The sequence below is a fragment of the Raphanus sativus genome, chromosome 1 (genome assembly GCF_000801105.2).
Source record: "Raphanus sativus cultivar WK10039 chromosome 1, ASM80110v3, whole genome shotgun sequence".
Classification (NCBI taxonomy): Eukaryota; Viridiplantae; Streptophyta; class Magnoliopsida; order Brassicales; family Brassicaceae; genus Raphanus; species Raphanus sativus.
Window position 1 is genome coordinate 16365831 of NC_079511.1, and position 20296 is coordinate 16386126.

The following is a 20296-nucleotide window of genomic DNA, read 5'->3' on the forward strand; positions in this document are numbered from 1 at the left end:
GAAATTTAAATTTATGAAGTATGAAAATATTTGGAACATATAATTATGGAATTTCTCTTCGGAAAAATTCAACGGCCCCAAATGCTACCAGAGACAATGTTTGCACATTCCGCTTTGGTGCTTCGGCAGTGTGTAGTAGTGGCGCTGCAACAACAACCGTACTTTGGTGTTTTAGAGCAGGTTCCTTTGGTTTTCTTTTCCAGGCTGGTACCTGCATAAAATTTAAAGAATAAAATAAAAAAAAAATAATGGAATATATTAATATTATTTTAATGGTAATAATGCTAGAAGATTAGATGAAATGTAAGCTATATATGACAAACATTCATGAAGATTAGCAAGAAACCAGAACATTACAAAATAAAGCAAATTTAGATGCTGACATTATAACTCTTAACTGCAAATAAATGTTTTGCGTGTTTATTGTAGGAAACCTTAGATTTGAACAATGTACATATATATATAATTCTTTGAAGAGTATTTTTATAATTATCTAGAAATACTGTTTTAAATTGATTGGTTGATTTTATTTTCTTTCTATCCTAAAATATTTATGTTTTTTATTCAAAACATTTATTTTAGTTTTTGATAGAATATGTCATCACCTAAAAATACCTATTAGCGAGGACCATATATATGTAACATTGAATAATTAAATATGTAGATAAATACAACTAGCGATATATTAACTACCAATTTTAGCATTTACTAATTTCACATCAATACCATTAAATGTTAACATGTGTACAAGTACCTGAAAAATTGTCGCGTCATGATCCATAGAATCTAAAATTAGTTTTTTGGTTACCCTTATTATCTTTAAATCTTAAAATATTTACGTTACCAAGTTGTTACAAATTCTCATTATATTTTTTCGTAGGATATATCACCCCCTAAAAATACCAATTATTGATAACCACATATATATTGCAACGTTGAAAGATTAAATATGTGGCCAAAATCAATTAGCAATGAATTAGCTACTAATTTTTTTATTTAATAATTTATTATAGATGGAAAAATATAGTCTTCAATTCTTAAAGGATTAATCTGTATATATTATGCAAGTCTTGAATTTTGATTGAAGTGAAATATTATTGTAGGTAATAATTTGCATAACATTTCTAGTTTACTGAAAGAGAATTTTTTACAGAGAAAATATGTTCTTTATTATATGACAATCATTTATTTTCTTGATAAATATATATAATAATCAAAATAATGTATTAACTATTATTAAAAAAAATATCATTTAATATTATACAAATTATGTATCTAATAAAAACTAACATCGAGGCGACTACTATAGGTTATCAAAATGACCTATTTTACGTGAAAGTAACTTAATAAAAATAGTAGTAAGAACTGTTAGAACCTAATTTTTAAATTCGATAAGACAAACCTTTGTCAATAATAAGCTTGTTCATATCAATAGTATATTGTTTCTCATAAGATGCATAAACACCAAACTATTTATTTTAAGTTATTCTACGATAAAATTGTGTATGTAGAAATGGTGTAAATATGATATATTATTAGTTTACCAAAAATTCAGTTTTTTCATTCAGATATTTATAAATATTTTATGTAAAATAAGAAAATAAAATTTTCATAGTGTATATATTAATTAATCAAAACTTAGACATTCATCTTGTTCTTGTTTGATTATTTTATATATATAAGATATCTTATTGTTATAAAGTTGAGTTTACTCTCCTTTTAAGAAAGACACTTCAGCAGATAGGTCACAAATTCGTTCATTGTCAGAACGACACGTGTCCACTAAGACTACATGCTTCGTTAGTGCGTTTTATTTATTCTGTGTCAATTCCATTTGGGCCTAGGATTATGTTCGTGGGCATAAGTTTACTTCATAAGGCCCATATTTAGAGTGTAAACCAATATAATCGAAACTTCAATTTTTCATTCCTCTGTTTCATCTCTTTTTCTTCTACGCTGCTCCGATATCCGAGGAGACTCTAGCGCTTACGATCAAGATGTTTCATGTTCTTCCTAACTTCAGAGGAATCAACAGTTACGGATTCATCCTGATAAAGATGTTCTTCAATCTATCACCGGTGATGAGCTCATGTCTATCGATATGCTCTTCCTTGATTCAAAGGTGAGTCCGGTTTGAATTCTGATAATAGTGATATTGATTTTTTTCCGGTGACCGTTCGATAATAATTTTCATAGAGCATGTATAATCGGTTTATTGATTACGGCGATTCTCATCTGAGTTTTCAGGCGACTATTAAGGCATACGCAACGGTGGACTCGTATTAAAAATAATTTTTTAAATAGTTAAGGAATTCTAATCAGAAAAGGTGTATGCAATGGTGTTCCCTAACTTGGAGTTCTTAAGAATAAAAAATAATATTTTTTTAAAAAAGTGAAATTATTTTATTTATTTATTACATGATTAAATATAAAGATACAATAATTATTAATCTTCATCACCAAATTTGTTCTAAATATTTTCAATTAAATCTTTTTTCAATTGTTCATGTAGACGCCTATTGCGAAGATCATTCTGAATGCCAAGCAAATTAGCGATATTTGTAGGCCAGTCGGTTTTGACCCGTGAACTTCTGGTGACGTCTCCTTCTTCAAATTCATCTATATTATGAGTGTATTCATTGCGTTCATTTTCGACTATCATATTGTGTAATATGATACACTAGAATCTGCCCGCCTTTCGGGCGGGGTTATTTCATTAGATGTATTTTTTGGTTGTATTATATTATGGAATTTGATATGGTAAAATCTGTATTGTGAACGGGTGTAGATCAGTCTCTCAGACAACCTTCGTAATAGTTGAACATAGATACATAAATTGGTTGCTGACTTTCGGTGGATTATGGTTATTCTTAAACCTTTTATTAGTGAACATTTAATCGCTATTTCAAAGTCTAAACCATTTAGTTGTCAAAAGAATAATTAGGCTTTTTAACAAAAACAAAGAATAATTAGGCTTTAAGTAACTATTTTCTTTAAAAATTTGTAATAAGTAGTAGAATTATGTATGATGTGTATCTCTTTTTTTCTAAAAGTAAATACTGAAAAAGAACTGAAAAGGAACAATATTTATTTTTGCAAATGACTTGTTATCCACTTATACATAAAATGATAAAACTATGTTAGCAGAGACAAAGTCCAAGACTTTGACGTAGTGAGAATGAGAAGAAAGTAGGAAGATTTCTAACTACTCTATGAAAATAAAAGTTCTTCCAAGTGTCAATCTTTATTGACTTGTTAACACGCTCTTGTTTTTTTGTAACCGAAGCAAAGAAAGTAAACTTTGTTTGTCGTTATCTACCATAACACATGAAAGTGCAGGTAAATCCAGGTGAAGCTTTCAACTCTCTTGACTGTTTCACAATTTTGTCTCCCTCTCACTCTAGAAACTAAACATGAATGTAAAAACAAAAAAAAGTAAAACATGAATGCCATAGTTCAACTGCAAGCCATACCATTGACTGAGACAGAACCTTAAGCAAAGACCATTAGAAGACGTGGAAGATCAGTCCCATGAGACTCCATTGGCAAAGGCATTTTTGATATCTTCAGTTCTTGAGTGGCTTTGTCCACTTCCACTCACCTGTTTACAAAGACCATATCCATTACATTACTTATAAATTGGCTCCTGTGGATTCATAAACTATACTAAAGACCGACAGTGAGGTTTCATAAATGAATAATTTTAGAGTCCATTATAAAAGATGAGTGGTAATAAAAAAGAGAAGTGCCGGAAAGAACGTAACTCATGTGAGATTCATGTGTTTGGCGGAAGAGTTCCAGCAAGCCATCTCCAGACGCTACCAGAGCTTTGCCTTTTGCTATTCAAATTGGCGGTGGTTTGTTCAGACGCAGCGGCGAGCACATAGAGATGTTCAGATATCAAACAGGAACTTACACTATGCTTTCAAAATGGAAAGGGAAGTAATATCCTACATACCTCTAAGTTGAAACACCTCGACTGTTCCGCTGCAAGTTGACTCGGCACACACTAAAGTTCTTATTACAAAAAATGGTTGCTATGACAAAACAATTTGTTAAGAAATTCTCTCAAACTCATGTCTCTTGCTTTCTAGTCGCTTACATGGTAAAATGGTAGACTGAATTAGAACCAATTGAAAGACAGTAGTATTATTTATTAACCTTGTATAACTCAATGTTTCTCGTATCAGTCTCTGTTATTCTGTTAACTCTTCCTTTAGAGTTTATATCTTCTCCTTGATGAGTCATGCCTCCAGTTCTTCCTTCTGGGATTTGAGGGATGTGATTAAACGCTCCCTTTTTCCTTAAACCTATGGATTTATATACAACACACAAAGGAGGAAAAAACACAGAGATGAATTTTATGTAATTACTTTGTTATTCACACAGTTGAAGAGGGAGAATTGAGAGAGAAGATACCTCGAGAGTATGTGCTGCAACCCAGTTATCTCAAAAACGCAATAAGCCCACACATTGATGAACTGAACATTCATGATATCTACGACCAGCGGGGATAAAGCCGTGGATCACAGAATTATGAAGATTCAATCAGATGAGATATAAGGAAGAGTTAGACAGGCTATTATAAACAGCCTAGAGCTCACAAAGAATAATAACAATACGATGAAAAAACTAACACATAACGACTCATACATAGAAGAAACCATAATGAATAACTAACGTTGACATCAAGTCATCAACCATAAGCAGATCCATCCACATTAGATCCCCACCACTCTTAACGTTCTTAACCTCCCAAAATCGAAGCAGTCTCCCCTCCACAACGAATGAGCACCGCCCAGACATCGGAAAAGAAAACCTTTGTCATAGCCATTGAGAGAGGTGAGGGGTAAGATTTGAGTATGAGTGAGATGTGAGATTATAAAAGTGTAGATATCGCGATATGCATCGGTGAGATTGCAGCATATTTATAAACTATCTAGCAGACGATCGTAGTGGGACGACGAATGAAGACGATTTAAGACGATTAAATCACATTACACCGTTACAGAAACTGGATCGTCCATGCGCCGATCGAAGATGAACGAAGAACATGAAGGAGAGCGTTTCGACTGATTAGGGTTTCCGTTTAGGCTTCTTGTCGATGGGCCGCAGATGAAGCGCAAGATGAAGCCCGAAACAATAGAAAGTGCACTTTAATGAAACGGAGCGTTTCTGACGTGTCGCGCTCTAAAAAACTGAATTTCCGACGTGGACGTCGACGTGGATACTCCAGGAGGGATGAAAAGCTTCTTTTATATATAAAGATGCTCGCATAATCTTTCCTATCTTTTCTTTGTCTCATGTAAGAGCCGGGTTTTTCACAATCGCAAATCGAGCTTGTAATATTCCGAAAGCCCGCTCCACATCTTTAGGACCTTGAGGGAGTGAGTTAGATTGGATAAATGTTGACCATTTAGGATATACACCGTCTGTGAGGTAGTACGCCAAGTTATACATGTGTCCGTTGACCACGTACTCTAACCTGGGAGCTCGACCTTCTAAAATGTCATGAAAAACAGGAGACCGATCAAGGACATTAATATCATTACCTGGAGAACCAAAAAAAGCCTGCCATATCCAAAGATCTTGTGAAGCTACAGCCTCTAAGACAATTGTCGGTTTTCCTGATCCACGGGCGTACAGTCCTTTCCAACCGGTTGTGCAATTTTTCCACTCCAGTGCATACAGTCAATGCTCCCTACCATTTCAGGAAACCCACGTCTCTCTCCAATATCGAGTAGCCGTTGAAAATCCTCTAGTGTGGGTCTTCGTAGATATTCATCTCCAAATAACTGTATTATTCCGTTAGTGAAATTATGTAAACACGAAAGTACCGTGCTCTTACCAAGTCGGAGATATTCGTCAACTGCGTCAGCTGCAGAACCATAAGCAAGCATACAAATTGCTGCCGTACATTTTTGTAGTGGAGAAAGACCAAACCTCCCGGTAGTATCTCTTCTTTGTTGAAATAATGGAACGTTCTCTGAGAAGGCATGGACAATACACAAAAATAATTCCTTGTTCATACGAAAACGGCGTCTGAATAAATGTGCCTCAAATGTCGGATCTTTATTGAAGTAGTCATTCCATAAACGGTTGTCTCCTGCTTCACGATTTCGTTCTATATAAGCACGTTTCTTTTGCTTACTCGTTTGGGCCTTTAACTATGTTGTTGAATGTATCTTCGAAGATTTCGTCGAAAACTTCGTCGAATCTTTCTTCGAAATAAGCGGATGAAGATGATGACATTTGTATCTACAAGATCAAATTATGTATAAGTTTTTTTTTTAATCAATAAGATCAAATTTTCTATAAGTTATTTTTTAATACTATAAAATTATGTATAAGTTTTTTTTTTGTATTTAGAAGATCAAATTTTGTATAAGTTTTTTTTTTAATCAATAAGATCAAATTATCTCTTTTTTTTTAACACCAAGATCAAATTATCTATAAGTTATTTTTAATACTATAAAATTATGTATAAGTTTTATTTTTTGTATCTAGAAGATAAATTTTGTGTAAGTTTTTTTTTAATCAATAAGATCAACTTACCTATAATTTCTTTTTTTAATACTATAAAATTATGTATAAGTTTTATTTTTTTGTATTTACAAGATCAAATTATGTGTAAGTTTTTGTTTTTTTAATCAATAAGATCAGCTTCATCCGCGTAGAGATCAGCTTCTTCTTAAAGTAAAGAGGTCATGTCAAACTCCTCTGATGATGAAGGCTGAGTGTAGCTATAGTCTTGTCCCATCGTTCGGCTACCTGCAAAGAAAAACAGATACTATGTCACTCTCAAGAAGAAAGACTAAAGTTTGAGAACTCAGAGCAACAAAAGCGACTAAAGAACACAGAGCTAACACTCAGCCTAGCTACACCTAAACAGATAACATGATAAGCAACTAAACAGTTAATTAGCTACACCTTAAGCTAACAGATCTAACACTCAGCCTAGCTACACCTATATAATTGACATAAAGCAACTCCAATATATAATTTATATACAGTTTAGTAGCTACACATAAAGCACCTACAGAGGGATCGAGTAATGAGTTCGAAAGCTAAATAGAAAACAAGATAAGTAACACCAAACCATACATATGTTGAAAGCGAAACACCAAACAAGATAAGCGAAACACCAAACAAGAAAAGCAACACCAACAGCAAACACATATAAACCCGAGTAATGAGTTTGAAAACGATACACCAAACAAGATAAGCAACACCAATAGTAAAGACATATAAACCCGAGTATTAAGAAAATAAATCGACGTTGAAATCGATTGAAAACAAAAAGGTGTTTCGAAACCGTAAGAACAAACAAGAAGATCCCAAAATCGATTGAAACCGAAAACCAATTGAAACCCTAACTACAAACCAAAAGATCCCCAAACCAATTGAAAACCCGAAACTTTTAGAAACCCTAAATCAAAGAAATCCCCAAATCTAGTCAAACCGAAAACGTATTGAAACCCTAACTACAAACCAAAAAAACCCCAAATCAATTGAAAATCCGAAACTTTTTGTAACCCTAAATCGAAGAAATCCCCAAATCGATTCAAACGCCAAAACAAAGCATAGAGGGAGACGAGAACAACAAGGAACCTAATCTAATCCTTAAATCTACCACAGAAGAATACGATTTACCTTTAAGATCACGGAAGAAAACGATCTTCGATGGATCGTAAATCGCCTTTTCGTTTCGAGCTCTGATTTTTTTTCTCGGCAAAGGTCGCGAATGATTTTTTTTCCCGCAAAACCAAACACAAAAGATCACATAGCCTATCCTACTCCGACACGTGCACTAAGGATCAAGTCCTTCGTGTCCTTGGGCATGTTTGTTTCTCTATCTCGATGAACCATTTGGATGAAGATGAGAGTTTTGTTTATTTAGATACTAAAAGTGTAACTCATTCACATGGATCATTCAAATGACTTTTGGAAATCTAAGCTTAATTTTAAAGTCCATTCAAATGAACTAATTTGGATCATTTGAATGGAGATGGTTCATTCAAAATTGTATAATGTCTATTATGACCTTAATGTAATTCACAAATTATAAACCTAAACATAATATTATTTTGTCCCACGTAAAAATTGACTAAAGAACAAAAACAATTTTTTCGCCAAAAACGAAAAATTTCATTTTTCCGCCAAAACTGAAAAATCTCGTTTTTTCGCAAAAACGTGTTTCCAGCCAAAATGGCAAAAACGCATTTTCCCGCCAAAATGGAAAAAATTCATTTTCCCGCAAAACCGTCTTTTCTCGCCAAAACCACAAAATCGCGTTTCCCGCCAAAATAAAAAAAAATCCTATTTCCAGCGAAAATCGCAAAAACGCGTTTTCCCGTCAAAACAAAAAAAAAAATCCTATTGCCGCCAAAATCACAAAATGTGTGTCCCGCCAAAACCACAAAACGTGTTTCCCGCCAAAATAAAAAAATTTCATTTTCCAGCGAAAACCGCAAATCTTGTTTCCCGCCAAAACAACAAAAACGCGTTTTCCCGCCAAAACCGAAAAAATCTCATTTTCCCGCCAAAATCGCAAAAACGCGTTTTCCCGCCAAAACCGTAAAAACGCGTTTTCCCGCCAAAACCGTAAAAATGCATTTTCCCGCCAAAACCGAAAAATCTCATTTTCTGTCAAAACCGTAAAACTCGTTTTCCAGCCAAAACCGAAAAATCTCGTTTTCTCGCCAAAACCGAAAAATCTTGTTTTCTCGCCAAAACACCAAAAACACGGTTTTCCGTCAAAACCACAAAATCTCGTTTTCCCGCCAAAACCGAAAAATCTTTCTCGCCAAAACCAAAAATCTTGTTTTCCCGCCAAAACAGCAAAAACACGTTTTCCCGCCAAAAACGAAAAAAACTCGTTTTCCCGTCAAAACCGAAAAACGTGTTTTCCCGTCAAAACCAAAAATCTTGTTTTCCTGCAAAAACGCGTTCTCCTGCCAAAACCGAAAAGTCTTGTTTTTCCGCGAAAACCGCAAAAAATGTGTGTTTTCCGCCAAAACCACAAAATGTGCTTTTCCACTAAACCCACAAAATTTGTTTTCCTGCCAAAACCGCAAAATCTTATTTTTCCATCAAAACCGAAAAATTTTGTTTTCCCACCAAACTGAAAAATTTCGTTACCACAAAAACTTGTTTCCCGCCAAAATCAAAAATTTGTATTTTCAGACCAAAACCAAAAAAATGTGTTTGTCCGCTAAAACCGAAAATCTTGTTTTTCCGCCCAAACCGCAAAAAAACTTGTTAATTTTTGAAATAATTCTAATGTAAATATATTAAACTAAATAATTAAATTTAATATAGTTAAAAATAATATCAACCATATGATTAAACTAATAAACGAGTATTTTAGTAATTTGTTTACTAAATTCATTTGAATGGAAATGAAAATAAAGAAACAAACATATGATTCATCTAGATGATTCATCTAGATGAGATATCTGGATAAACAAACAAACATGTACAAAAATCTAAATGAATCATCTAGATAGATCATATAAATGAATCATCTGAATGGAAATGACAAATGGTTAAACAAACAACCCCTTATTTACGGACTGATCCGTAGTTATGTTTCCAGAATATTATTATTATATTTCATTAATCCTAAGATCAAATCCTAAGGATTCGTCTTGGACCTCCGTTGCGTATGGCCTTAGTATAGCTGAGTTCCAACTTTTGGGCCCCATCTCATATATATTTCATTCTAACTCTCAGCGTCGTTCTCATCGAGTAGGTTCTAACACATGCGATCTTAATTTCATATCTAGGCTGGAGAGGGTGTGAACTATGAAGATACTCAAGTCCCCCCCCCCCTTTTATTTCAGACATGGGAGGAAAATGCCCACAGGGCAGATGAGAACGGGCTCGTTCCACCACCACCATCTTGAGATGTTACACTCGTAGTAACATTTGTGGAGCCTGGCATTACATTCACACCTAAGAAAATAATGTACACAAAAGTATCAACAGAAAGGCTTATGGCTATTGTGTTTAAAGTTCATAACGAGAGGGTTTGATAAGAAACAAACAGCAGAATATCATATATACATATACAAGTCTTGGTTTAAGTCAAAGACAAAATGCAGAAAAACATCTTTGCTTAGTGGGACTGAATAACTCAGCGGACACCATAGGTGAATACTTAGAGATGAGTATTGAGTTTTAAGTACCTGATGAAGGTGACGCAAATGCTCCAGAAATAATAGACTGCGGTTGATCAAAGAGAAGAGCCTGATCATCATCTTCATATCGTCAGTTAACTGATTGGGATTTGGGTTAGGATCCATGATGCTGTACAGCTTGTTCTCAGGGGTCTGGACCTGAAAATGTTGATGTTCTTTGTCTGATGTGTTACTCAGAGAAGAAGGACCTGCAGAATCTCCTTGAAGAATAGGCTCCATTTCCAAAAACATGGAAATGTCATGGAACAACTGGTCAAACTCATTAAACTCTCCAAATTCACCAGGGTCCAAGAACTGTTGGGGTATCTCAGTTAAAGAAGCTCCGAGTTCAGAGGTCAGAATATCATCCATTTCAATGTAATCGTCCTTCTCAAACAAAAAAGGCCCTGTACCAGAGTCATTGGGAGCTGACATGACTTCAGTAGACTCATAACTCGAGGGCATGTTGTATGGCTGGACGTTTGGTAAGAACTCTCCAATTTCCTGGGGTCAAGAAACTCTCCAGAAGAATTGTTCAACAACGTGCTTTGCAGCTCTTCTTGGCTGTTAACCTGCAAGTACAATTATCTATCAAGTGAGAAATGTACAACAAAACAAACACGTGAAAGAAGACCTAATCCCATAGACTGGTAGTAAAATTCATATCCCCATTTAAACAGTGAAGAAAACTAACATGTGGAATGTTATAAGCAAGACTTTGAGGAGCCTCAGGTGCATATGGGATTCCACTGAGAAGCAATATTTTGTTTATAATTATAATTTTTTTTATATATTGATAATATTATAACTATTAATTTTGTTTTTTTCAGAGCGATGAGTGAGAACATCTGGTTCTCCGCCGACCGAGCCTTAGTCTTGAATCCGTTGCTGGCTACCCCTCGTAGCGACCTCACCCGTCCTCCTCCTGCCCCCATGACCCTCTTGACACATCCCTCCTCCTCTCCGACTTCCCCCCCCCCCCCTTTCCCCAGCCCAAACTACCTCGCGGAAGCTTAGATCTCCTATGCAAATTTCTCCTTCACAGGGGACTGCTAACATGAATCAAAGCACCAGTTGTCCCTCCACTACTACTGGTGTCGATTCGAACCAGAACTCTATTCAAAAGAGAAGCATTAGCCATCCCACTTTTGAAAATTCCCTTATTGTTCCTCCAATCACTGTTGACCTAAATCTTCAAGGTCTTCGTGCTCTACCCCAAAAATCATCTCCTCTCCAAACTAACCGTGCCTCCTCCGGTTATCGTGCCTCCTCTGGTTCCTCCTCTCCTCCTAAAACCCTCCCCTCTAAAGTTCATGAACCCTCTTGTCCTCCTGAAATAGCCGCTCCCCATAATTCAACTTCCTCACAAACCCCCCCCCCCTTCAAACCAACACACGAATACCAATCCCAATCTATATCACCACCTGATCCCAAAAACAAAACCTGGGCCCAGAGGGCTTCTCCAATAGCTGACCGTTCACTAAAGCCTCTTGCTCCAACCATTTTATCAGATACAGGAGTGCCGCAAGTCATTGTTCCTGATGAAGTATTCGAGAGAGGTGAAGCACTTCACAGATACATGAGCTTTTTTTGCAAAGATGCCCTCCTACAAAGCAATAGAAAGCGTGTTAAACTTCCTGTGGGGCAAAGGTACCAAGCTTGAGATCCACACAAATACTAAGGAGAAAATGATGATAGTCAGAATTCCTAACCAGTACATTAGGACAAAGGTCCTGGAGAAAAAGTATGGTATGTTGATAGTGCTCAAATTACCCTATAGAGCTTACTCTCTCAAAATAAGAGGTTCAGCTGTAGTACTTAGGGATCGAATCACGAGAAGTTAGGGAATCAATTAAATCTAATCAATTAATCAATCCTAAGTGAAGTTGGTTTTAATGATGAAATGTAAATGACAATTCCTAATATGAGCAAGGTAGTTGCTCTAACAAACAATATGATGGTTGTTTAAATGATAATGAAGAGTGCTAGACTTAGGGCTTTTATTCAGGAATTGAGATTATAATATCTATAAATGCCTAACAAGTTGCTTGCATGATAATATAGAACCCAGCCGCTTAACTCTCAGTGATATCTCACTGGTCAAATAATCTAGATCTCTGGCCTCAACTGTCGTCTGTTGACCAGAAAAAGAGTCGATTAATATCCTTTAGAGATATCGAGCGATACACCTTTCGCAGCGCCGATCGATTCACCTGTCGAGATATTGATCGACGGCTTCTAGATATGCCTAGGCGCGAGCCGATAATGAACACTAGGTCTCAAGGAGGACGGTTAGCTCTTTTCCAAGGAGACAACTAGTTCAAAGAGATAATTCAAGATATCAAAGATCCTAGTGATCTATGCTCTAGTTAGCTACTCTAGAACAAGCTTAGGGTGCAATCTATTTGATGAATATCACAACTTAGCAATTATAGTTTGGGGCTAACCCCACAAACCTATTTAAACCCTAGATCTAACAAGTAGACTACTCAGACATAGCTAAGCAATTCATAATATAAGATAGATAAAAGAATTGCATAGATAGGAAATATAAAATAAATGGAGTTCAATCACAAATCTCTCAATGATCTCTACAATCTCTCAAAACATATAAAATTCTAGTCTTTCTCTCACACTCTCTGCTTTGTTTCTCAAGACTTGTTGCTTGCTTGTCAAAGCTTGCTTGCCGTCAAAAACACTTAGCATGAATATTTAAGCATTTCCATTAGGTTAAAAACTCGTCATGGGCAATCTCGTAATTTAGTGAAGTCTTGGTGAAGTAGTCGGCTATAACCATTTCGTCCTCGATATCGATCGACATCACTAGATGTGTATCGATCGATTATAATCTTCTAGTACGCGGATCTTCTCAGCTACATCGATCGACAACTCTGGATGAGTATCGATCGATTCTTATCATAATGTTGACTTCCGACTTGGTCTTGAATGGTCAACTCGGGTGTATTATCTCTTGTACTCCAAAATTCTCCAAAAACATCACTTTATCATGAAAAGCTCCTGAACCTGTAAACATACCTAACATGCTAGAAAACACATTAGTTATATAATAAAATACTATTATACCATGGTAGAAAATGGGTGAAATCCATGGTATATCATATGTGGGCACAGCTATATTTCATGTTGCGCCATGGACAGCAAATCAACCAGTAGCCACTCCAGATCTTATGTCAATCCCAATATGGTCACATTTGAAAGGTCTCCCATTCAGCTGCGCTCCCTAGAAGGTTTGAGCTTGGTAGCAGGACTTGTCGGAGAGCCTAAAGAAACTGATGAGTACACCAAAAATCTGACAAACATTAATGTGGCTCATGTAAAAGTCCACGCTGATCTCACCTCTCCTCTACCCCCTGTTATTGAGCTCAAGCGAAAGAATGGAGAAGTATTCCCCGTGAGTGTTGAATATCCATGGACCCCACCCTCTTGCTCCTTTTGCAAGCAGATTGGTCACATCCAAAAGGACTGTCTGCTATTCACCTTTGCTTGGGTTCCTGCTGACAAAACAAAAAACACCGATCAGCCCTCCACCTCAAATACGCAAGAGACTCATGTTGTATTTGATAAAGCTCAAGGAAAAGAAAAGGAACATGATCAAACCCCTGAGTCCCACTCTACTATACCAAGCCCTGTTACTAACCCTGTTACTGAACCTGTTACTAACTCTCCTACTATGCCAAACCCTGCTACTAAACCTTCCACTATTCCACCTAAAGACTCCATCCCCCTTACCCCATCTGCCTCCCCTCTAGCCTCATCCTCCATCCCTATCTCAGAGTGTCCTTCCTCTTCTGCTATCTCTGATCCCCTTCCCTCCTCTAGCAAAAGACAAAAACTCAAACATAAACAATCCTTAAAGAGACCTTTTGTTACTCCCTCCCCCTCTTTATTCTCAGACCCAAATCATTTTGCTATCCTAAACCCGCCTTCCTCCCTTTCTCCTCCCCACAAATCTATAAATCTCACCACCGAAAAAGATCATAACCACCCTCCTTTAGACCCTTCTCTTAAACATTCCTCTTCTCAATCAACCAATCCGCTTTTAATCCTCCCTCCACCCACTCCTTTTGAAGGATCTCTCCAATTAAACGGAGTGTCCTTAAACCCATCTCTATGAGTACTAAGCTCTTTTTTTTGGAATGTTTGTGGTCTTAATGATCCGAATAAACACAACCCCCTCAGTCAATGGCTATATATAAACAAACCTATTTTTGGCGCCCTTATTGAAACCCACATAAAGGAAACCCAACTAAGTTATGTTATGTCAAAAGCTTGTACACTACAAAAAACAGCACTTTGGCGAGGAAAATTAACGAGGAAATATAATCCTCGTAACTTTATGAGGAATAGAAAGAAGTAAACCTCGTTATTTCCTCGTAAAATAATGAAAACAATATTTTGTCACAAAACCAACGTAACTTTACGTGGTCTTAACGAGGAAATACACTTTCCTCGTAAAAACCACGTAAAGCTTGCATTATCTTTACGAGGAAAAGAGGAAATACACTTTCCTCGTTAAATCAACGTAAGATTACGTCACCTTTACGAGGAAATGATATATGTGAACTTAACAAGGAATTTTGAAGCACGTTTTTTTTTGGCTACCTACCTGTTACTCGCAAATTCATCGCAAAATTTCAACTACCAGATTCGAAAATTTTCTATAAATATGGAAGTTTCAACATCATTTTAAACACACCAACAAGAAAAAAAAAAGAAAAACGTGAAAGGAAAAAAATGTCAGGCCCCGGGAATGTCGACGAGTTGCGGAGGTGGATGTATATGCATAGAGATGCTAACGGGAGAGTGACGAAAGAATACATTGCGGGACTGGAGACATTTATGCATCAAGCAGATTCCACACCGCTCGCCCTAGAAAGCAGTAAGATGTTCTGTCCATGTCGGAAATGCAACAATTCGAAATTGGCAAATCGTGAAAATGTTTGGAAGCATTTAATAAATAGAGGTTTCACGCCAAATTACTATATCTGGTTTCAACATGGAGAAGGTTATAATAATTATGATCAGAATGAAGCTAGTAGTAGTAATAGCAATTTTCAGGAAGAACCGGTTGCTTATCATTTGCATAATGAACATAGTTACCATCAGGAGGAGCAGATGGTAGATTTTGATAGGGTTCATGATATGGTAACTGATGCATTCGTAGCTCATGATGAAGATGAAGAACCTAACATAGATGCAAAAAAGTTTTATGAAATGTTAAATGCGGCGAATCGACCACTTTATAGTGGTTGTAGAGAAGGTCTCTCTAAATTGTCGTTGGCTGCTAGAATGATGAATATTAAAACTGATCACAATCTACCTGAAAGTTGCATGAATGAATGGGCAGACTTGTTTAAAGAGTATTTGCCGGAAGACAATGTGTCTGCTGATTCTTATTATGAGATTCAGAAACTGGTTTATAGTCTTGGGTTGCCTTCAGAGATGATAGATGTTTGCATCGACAACTGCATGATCTACTGGGGAAATGATGAGAAGTTAGAAGAATGTCGATTCTGCAAGAAGCCACGATTCAAGCCGCAAGGACGGGGACGTAATAGGGTACCGTACCAAAGGATGTGGTACTTACCAATTACAGACAGATTGAAAAGATTGTACCAATCAGAGCAGACTGCTGGAAAGATGAGATGGCATGCCGAGCATACTCAGACGGATGGTGAGATGACACATCCATCAGATGCAAGAGCCTGGAAACATTTTAAGTATATCCGGAATTCGCTAGCAATATCCGGAATGTGTATCTCGGATTATGCACAGATGGATTTAGTCCATTCGGAATGTCAGGGAGACAATATTCATTGTGGCCAGTCTTTCTTACGCCATACAACCTGCCACCGGAGATGTGCATGCAACGGGAGTTGCTATTCTTGACCATATTAATACCTGGTCCGAAACATCCTAAAAGGTCGCTGGATGTTTTCCTGCAACCACTGATAAAAGAGTTGAAGGATTTGTGGTCAACAGGGGAGATGACGTATGACTGCTCAACGAAGACGAATTTCATGATGCGAGCGATGCTTTTGTGGACCATAAGTGACTTTCCTGCCTATGGGATGTTGTCGGGATGGACTACACATGGGAGATTAGCTTGTCCATATTGTAATGGAGCGACAGATGCGTTTTAACTGAAGAATGGGAGGAAGACAAGTTGGTTCGATTGTCATTGTAGATTTCTTCCCATTGGCCATCTGTACCGAAGAAACAAGACATTGTTTAGGCACAAAAGGGTTGTGAGAGACACTCCTCCTCCATATTTAACTGGAGAAGAAACTGAAAAGCAACTCGATTACTATGGAGCTTTGGAAACAGTTCCTCGATGGCTCCTCCGATGCCTCCTCCGATGGCTCCTCCGGTGCCTCCTCCGATGGCTCCTCCGGTGCCTCCTCCGATGGCTCCTCCGGTGCCTCCTCCGATGGCTCCTCCTGAGATACCCGCCGCTGTTCATTCCGATCTCATGGTGCCACCTACTGTTCCCATCTCGCAGTACACTGTCGAGGATATTCTCGGTATGCCAGGCAGAGCTGGTTTACCAATCATAGACCCCGACAGACCCGACGGGACTTTGTGGTAAGTGCATTTTTTAAATAATTATTTTAATTTATAACTTCATTAAATAATTTAAATTTTCATTTTTTTCCAGGTTTGGGGTTGACAATTGCCTTGCGACAGATGTAACCGAGACGATTAAAGATTACTTCTCCATGGCACATCCAAACTGGAAATTGACGCCGATCTACATCCGAAAGACGTGGTTCAAGATTTACGTTGTAAGTAATTCTATTAATTTTTTTTTTTTTTTAATAACCAATTATTAGTTTTTTTTTTTTGCAGCAAAAGTATCATTGGTCCATCGGGGTCAGTGAGAGAGTGAGGAAGGCGTTTTACGAGAAGGCGCAAGTTCGCTTGTCGGACACGGTTTGCAACTGGAAGGGTGCCTGGATCGTCAAGGGGTACACCTGTGGTAAACCCGCTGAGCTTACCACGGATGTTTGGGACGGCCTCATCCGTTACTGGAAGGATCCCAACTCCATTAGGATCGCAAACATTTGTGCTGCCGCCCGTAACACGGTAGACGAGCACGGTAACGGCCCGATGCAACACTCTACGGGCCAAAAACCCCATGCTGGTGTCCGTTTGCAAATGGTACGTAATTAAATATTTAATTTTTTAATTATTATTTTTAATATAATTAAATATATTTCTAACAATTTTCTTAAATGTTTTTAGGCTAAAGAGTTGGGACGTCTCCCGACTCTTCCGAAACTTTACGAGCGGACCCACAAGAACAAGGCGGGCCAGTTTTTAGATGGCAAGTCCGAGCAAATATACAACAACGTAATTGCTCGGGTTGAGGAGCGCCAGACTCAGCTGACCCAGCAGTCCGCCGACGGATTACCGGTTACCTTATCCATAACTGAAGTGGATAAGATTTACGAGTAGGTAAATTTTTTAACATTATATCTTTTTAATTATTAATTCATTAAATTTACCTTTTAAATTTAACTAACAAATATAAATTTTTTGTTTTTAAGGTTGTCCCTAAGAAAAAGGGACGTACGTTGGGGATCGGTTCCGTCAATGATGTCCCGAGAGCGACATCGTCTTATGCTCAGAGACAGACCGAAGAAGTCACTCAGTTGCGTTCCGAGCTGGGCGCGACCAAAAGCCGTGTGAGTGGACTCGAGGCCTTCATCGACGTTATAGCGTCCACAAATCCGGAATGGGAAGCTTTGTTGAGGAACATGAAACAACAAAATCCCATTCCAGGCGAGTCATCGGGCACACATAATGAGGAGGATGTTACGAGGAGGAGCGAGGAATTCTACGAGGCGATGAACGAGCCTTAGTTTCTTTAGTTTTTTTTCGGTTTATGTATTATAAAATCCAAAACTTAATTATATATAAAATATTTTGTTGCTTCTGAATTTTATTTAAAATTTATTTATAAACCCAATATTTAAATACTTTTATTTTATTAAATTAATAATTATTATATTTATCAAATAATATTTTTATTAATTCGAAAATTGGCACTCTACGAGTTATTTACGACGAAAAGATTTCCGAGGAATTTACGAGGAAAGCCTTTCGAGGTTTTTACGAGGAAAATATTTCAAGGACTCTACGTGGACTTCACGAGGAATCTTTTCAAGGAAGTTACATCGAATTTACGAGGATTTATTTTCAAGGATCTTATGTGTAAGTAACGACGCGTGTTCCGCGTGGTTTCTATGAGGAAAGCCCGCGAGTGATTTACGAGGAAAAGCGGCAAGGAACTTACGACGAAATATTAACTTCGTCTTTACGAGGAAATAGTAGACTCGCTATTCTACGAGGAAATGGCGACAAAAGTTTTGTTACGATGGACGATAAACGACGAAACACTTTTCCTCGTTAATTCCTCGTAAACATCCTTTTACGAGGAATTAACGAGGAAAATGGCCCTCGTTAAATATCTGTTTTCTTGTAGTGGTAATGGATGGAGCTATACCTCTAATCACCAATCTGATAGTGATGGGAGATTGATCATCATCTGGAAGTCTCATGCTGCTGTCCGGGTGCTCCATCAATCCCGCCAAACTCTCACTTGCGAAATCTCAATAAGCACAGGTCTGATTCTATTTCCCAACAAACGCTGGACCTCGACTCATGCCCTTGGATTTTTGGTGGTGATTTTAATCAAATCATCCACCCTGCGGAGCACTCATCTCCAAGAGTAAACTCAATCACTGCACCGATGGCTTCTCTTCTAAATACCCTCACCCAGCTTGGTATATTTGATCTAAGGTTCCTGGGCCCTCTTCATACATGGACAAACAAGAGTCCCACCCTTCCTATTGCTTAGAAATTGGACAGGCTCCTAGTAAACCAACCCTGGATTGAAAACTACCCAAACAACCTAGCCACATTCCTTGCACCAAACTTCTCCGATCACAGCCCTTGCATCCTTGACCTCCCTGTCCCCCTCCCCTCAGCTGGAACCCGCCCTTTTAATTTTTTTAACAGCCTCACTAAACACCACAACTTCATCCAAACCCTTGAGGAAGCATGTATTCAAACCGGAGGCTATGCATCGGACCTCTCATCGCTCTGCTATAAGCTGAGAAAAATAAAACAAGCACTCAAATCACTAAACAGAGAGAATTTTTCTAATATACAGGAGAGGGTGAGATTATCTAACGTTTTGCTTCAATCTGTGCAGGTGGAAGCGCTTCAAAATCCATGCCCTGAAACATTTAGAGAAGAGCAAACTCAATATGAGAGATGGTGTTTTCTGCGGCTGATCGAGTAAGCATATTTCAAACAGAAATCACGCATAAACTGGCTAAAAGAAGGAGACCTAAATACTACATTCTTCCACAGAATTGTACAAGTTAGAGCTTCTTTCAACTCGATCAGATTCTTTATGTTACCTAATGGAGAGGTCATCTCAGACCCGATGGCAATGGGGATGATAGCAATCTCCTACTTCCAGAACATCCTCTCCCCACAAGCTCTCCATGCAACTGTATGTCTGAGGAGATGGTTCCAGGAGCTACTTGCTTATTGTTGCCCTCAACACTTCAAAGAATCCATGGCTGCTGCTCCTGATGCTGCAGAAATAACCAAAGTAATGATGAAGCTGAATGCAAATAAATCTCCGGGACCTGATGGTCTCACTTCTGGATTTTTTAAAGCATCTTGGGCACTATTAGGATCTGAAGTGGTTACCTCCATTGGCGCTTTCTTCACATCAGGCTTCCTCCCCTCTGCCACCAATGTAATGATCCTCTGTCTAGTACCCAAAAGGCCTGGCGCCTCAGCTATAAGTGACTACAGACCGATCTCTAGCTGCAACACGCTATACAAAGTCATCTCCAAGCTACTAGTCCATCGCTTAAAACCCATCCTCCCCTCGTTCATCTTCCCCAACCAAACCGCTTTTGTGCAAGGTCGCCTACTCGTTGAGAATACAGTCTTTGCGTCAGAGATCATCCATAGATATCACAGAAACAAAGGGCCGAAGAGAATGGTGATCAAAGTTGATATTTTATAACGGTTATTAAAAAATATTTTAGTAAAAATCAGTTTTTGAA

The 20296-nt window shown here is 37.7% G+C and overlaps 1 protein-coding gene and 3 long non-coding RNA genes across 7 annotated transcripts; 1 reads left to right on the forward strand and 3 right to left on the reverse strand.

Annotated features, from left to right (window-relative positions):
• The first annotated feature begins 1924 nt into the window (after positions 1-1924).
• On the forward strand, positions 1925-2779 carry LOC108856433 (uncharacterized). The gene is made up of 2 exons (XR_001950202.2): positions 1925-2122; positions 2513-2779. It is a non-coding gene; the product is annotated as an uncharacterized LOC108856433 (long non-coding RNA).
• Positions 2780-3068: 289 nt separating this feature from the next.
• Positions 3069-5120, reverse strand: LOC108859533 (uncharacterized). 3 transcript variants are annotated; one of them, XR_008934534.1, is made up of 6 exons: positions 4654-5120; positions 4420-4498; positions 4162-4310; positions 3959-4009; positions 3765-3839; positions 3069-3601 (listed from the first exon to the last, which is right to left on the reverse strand). It is a non-coding gene; the product is annotated as an uncharacterized LOC108859533 (long non-coding RNA). The 3 variants fall into 3 exon arrangements; XR_008934533.1 differs by having other exon boundaries at positions 4682-5119; XR_008934532.1 differs by having other exon boundaries at positions 4420-5118.
• A 1431-nt stretch (positions 5121-6551) lies between these two features.
• On the reverse strand, positions 6552-7861 carry LOC130496470 (uncharacterized). Its single transcript, XR_008935614.1, has 2 exons — positions 7654-7861; positions 6552-6771 (listed from the first exon to the last, which is right to left on the reverse strand). It is a non-coding gene; the product is annotated as an uncharacterized LOC130496470 (long non-coding RNA).
• Positions 7862-9807: 1946 nt separating this feature from the next.
• Positions 9808-11111, reverse strand: LOC108854644 (NAC domain-containing protein 17-like). Of its 2 annotated transcripts, XM_056986763.1 has the most exons (3): positions 10876-11100; positions 10191-10753; positions 9808-9957 (listed from the first exon to the last, which is right to left on the reverse strand). In XM_056986763.1, the coding sequence occupies exons 2-3, from the start codon at positions 10644-10646 to the stop codon at positions 9952-9954; spliced, it is 462 nt and encodes a 153-aa protein (XP_056842743.1). In that variant the 5' UTR covers positions 10647-10753; positions 10876-11100; the 3' UTR covers positions 9808-9951. The 2 variants fall into 2 exon arrangements, with proteins under 2 accessions (XP_056842743.1, XP_056842741.1); XM_056986761.1 differs by lacking the exon at positions 9808-9957 and having other exon boundaries at positions 10040-10753; positions 10876-11111.
• Positions 11112-20296: the final 9185 nt, after the last annotated feature.

What these genes read in the sequence shown, in the direction of transcription:
- LOC108854644 (XM_056986761.1), bottom strand. Translation starts at nt 10,646, where the DNA reads ATGCCCTCGAGTTATGAGTCTACTGAAGTCATGTCAGCTCCCAATGAC.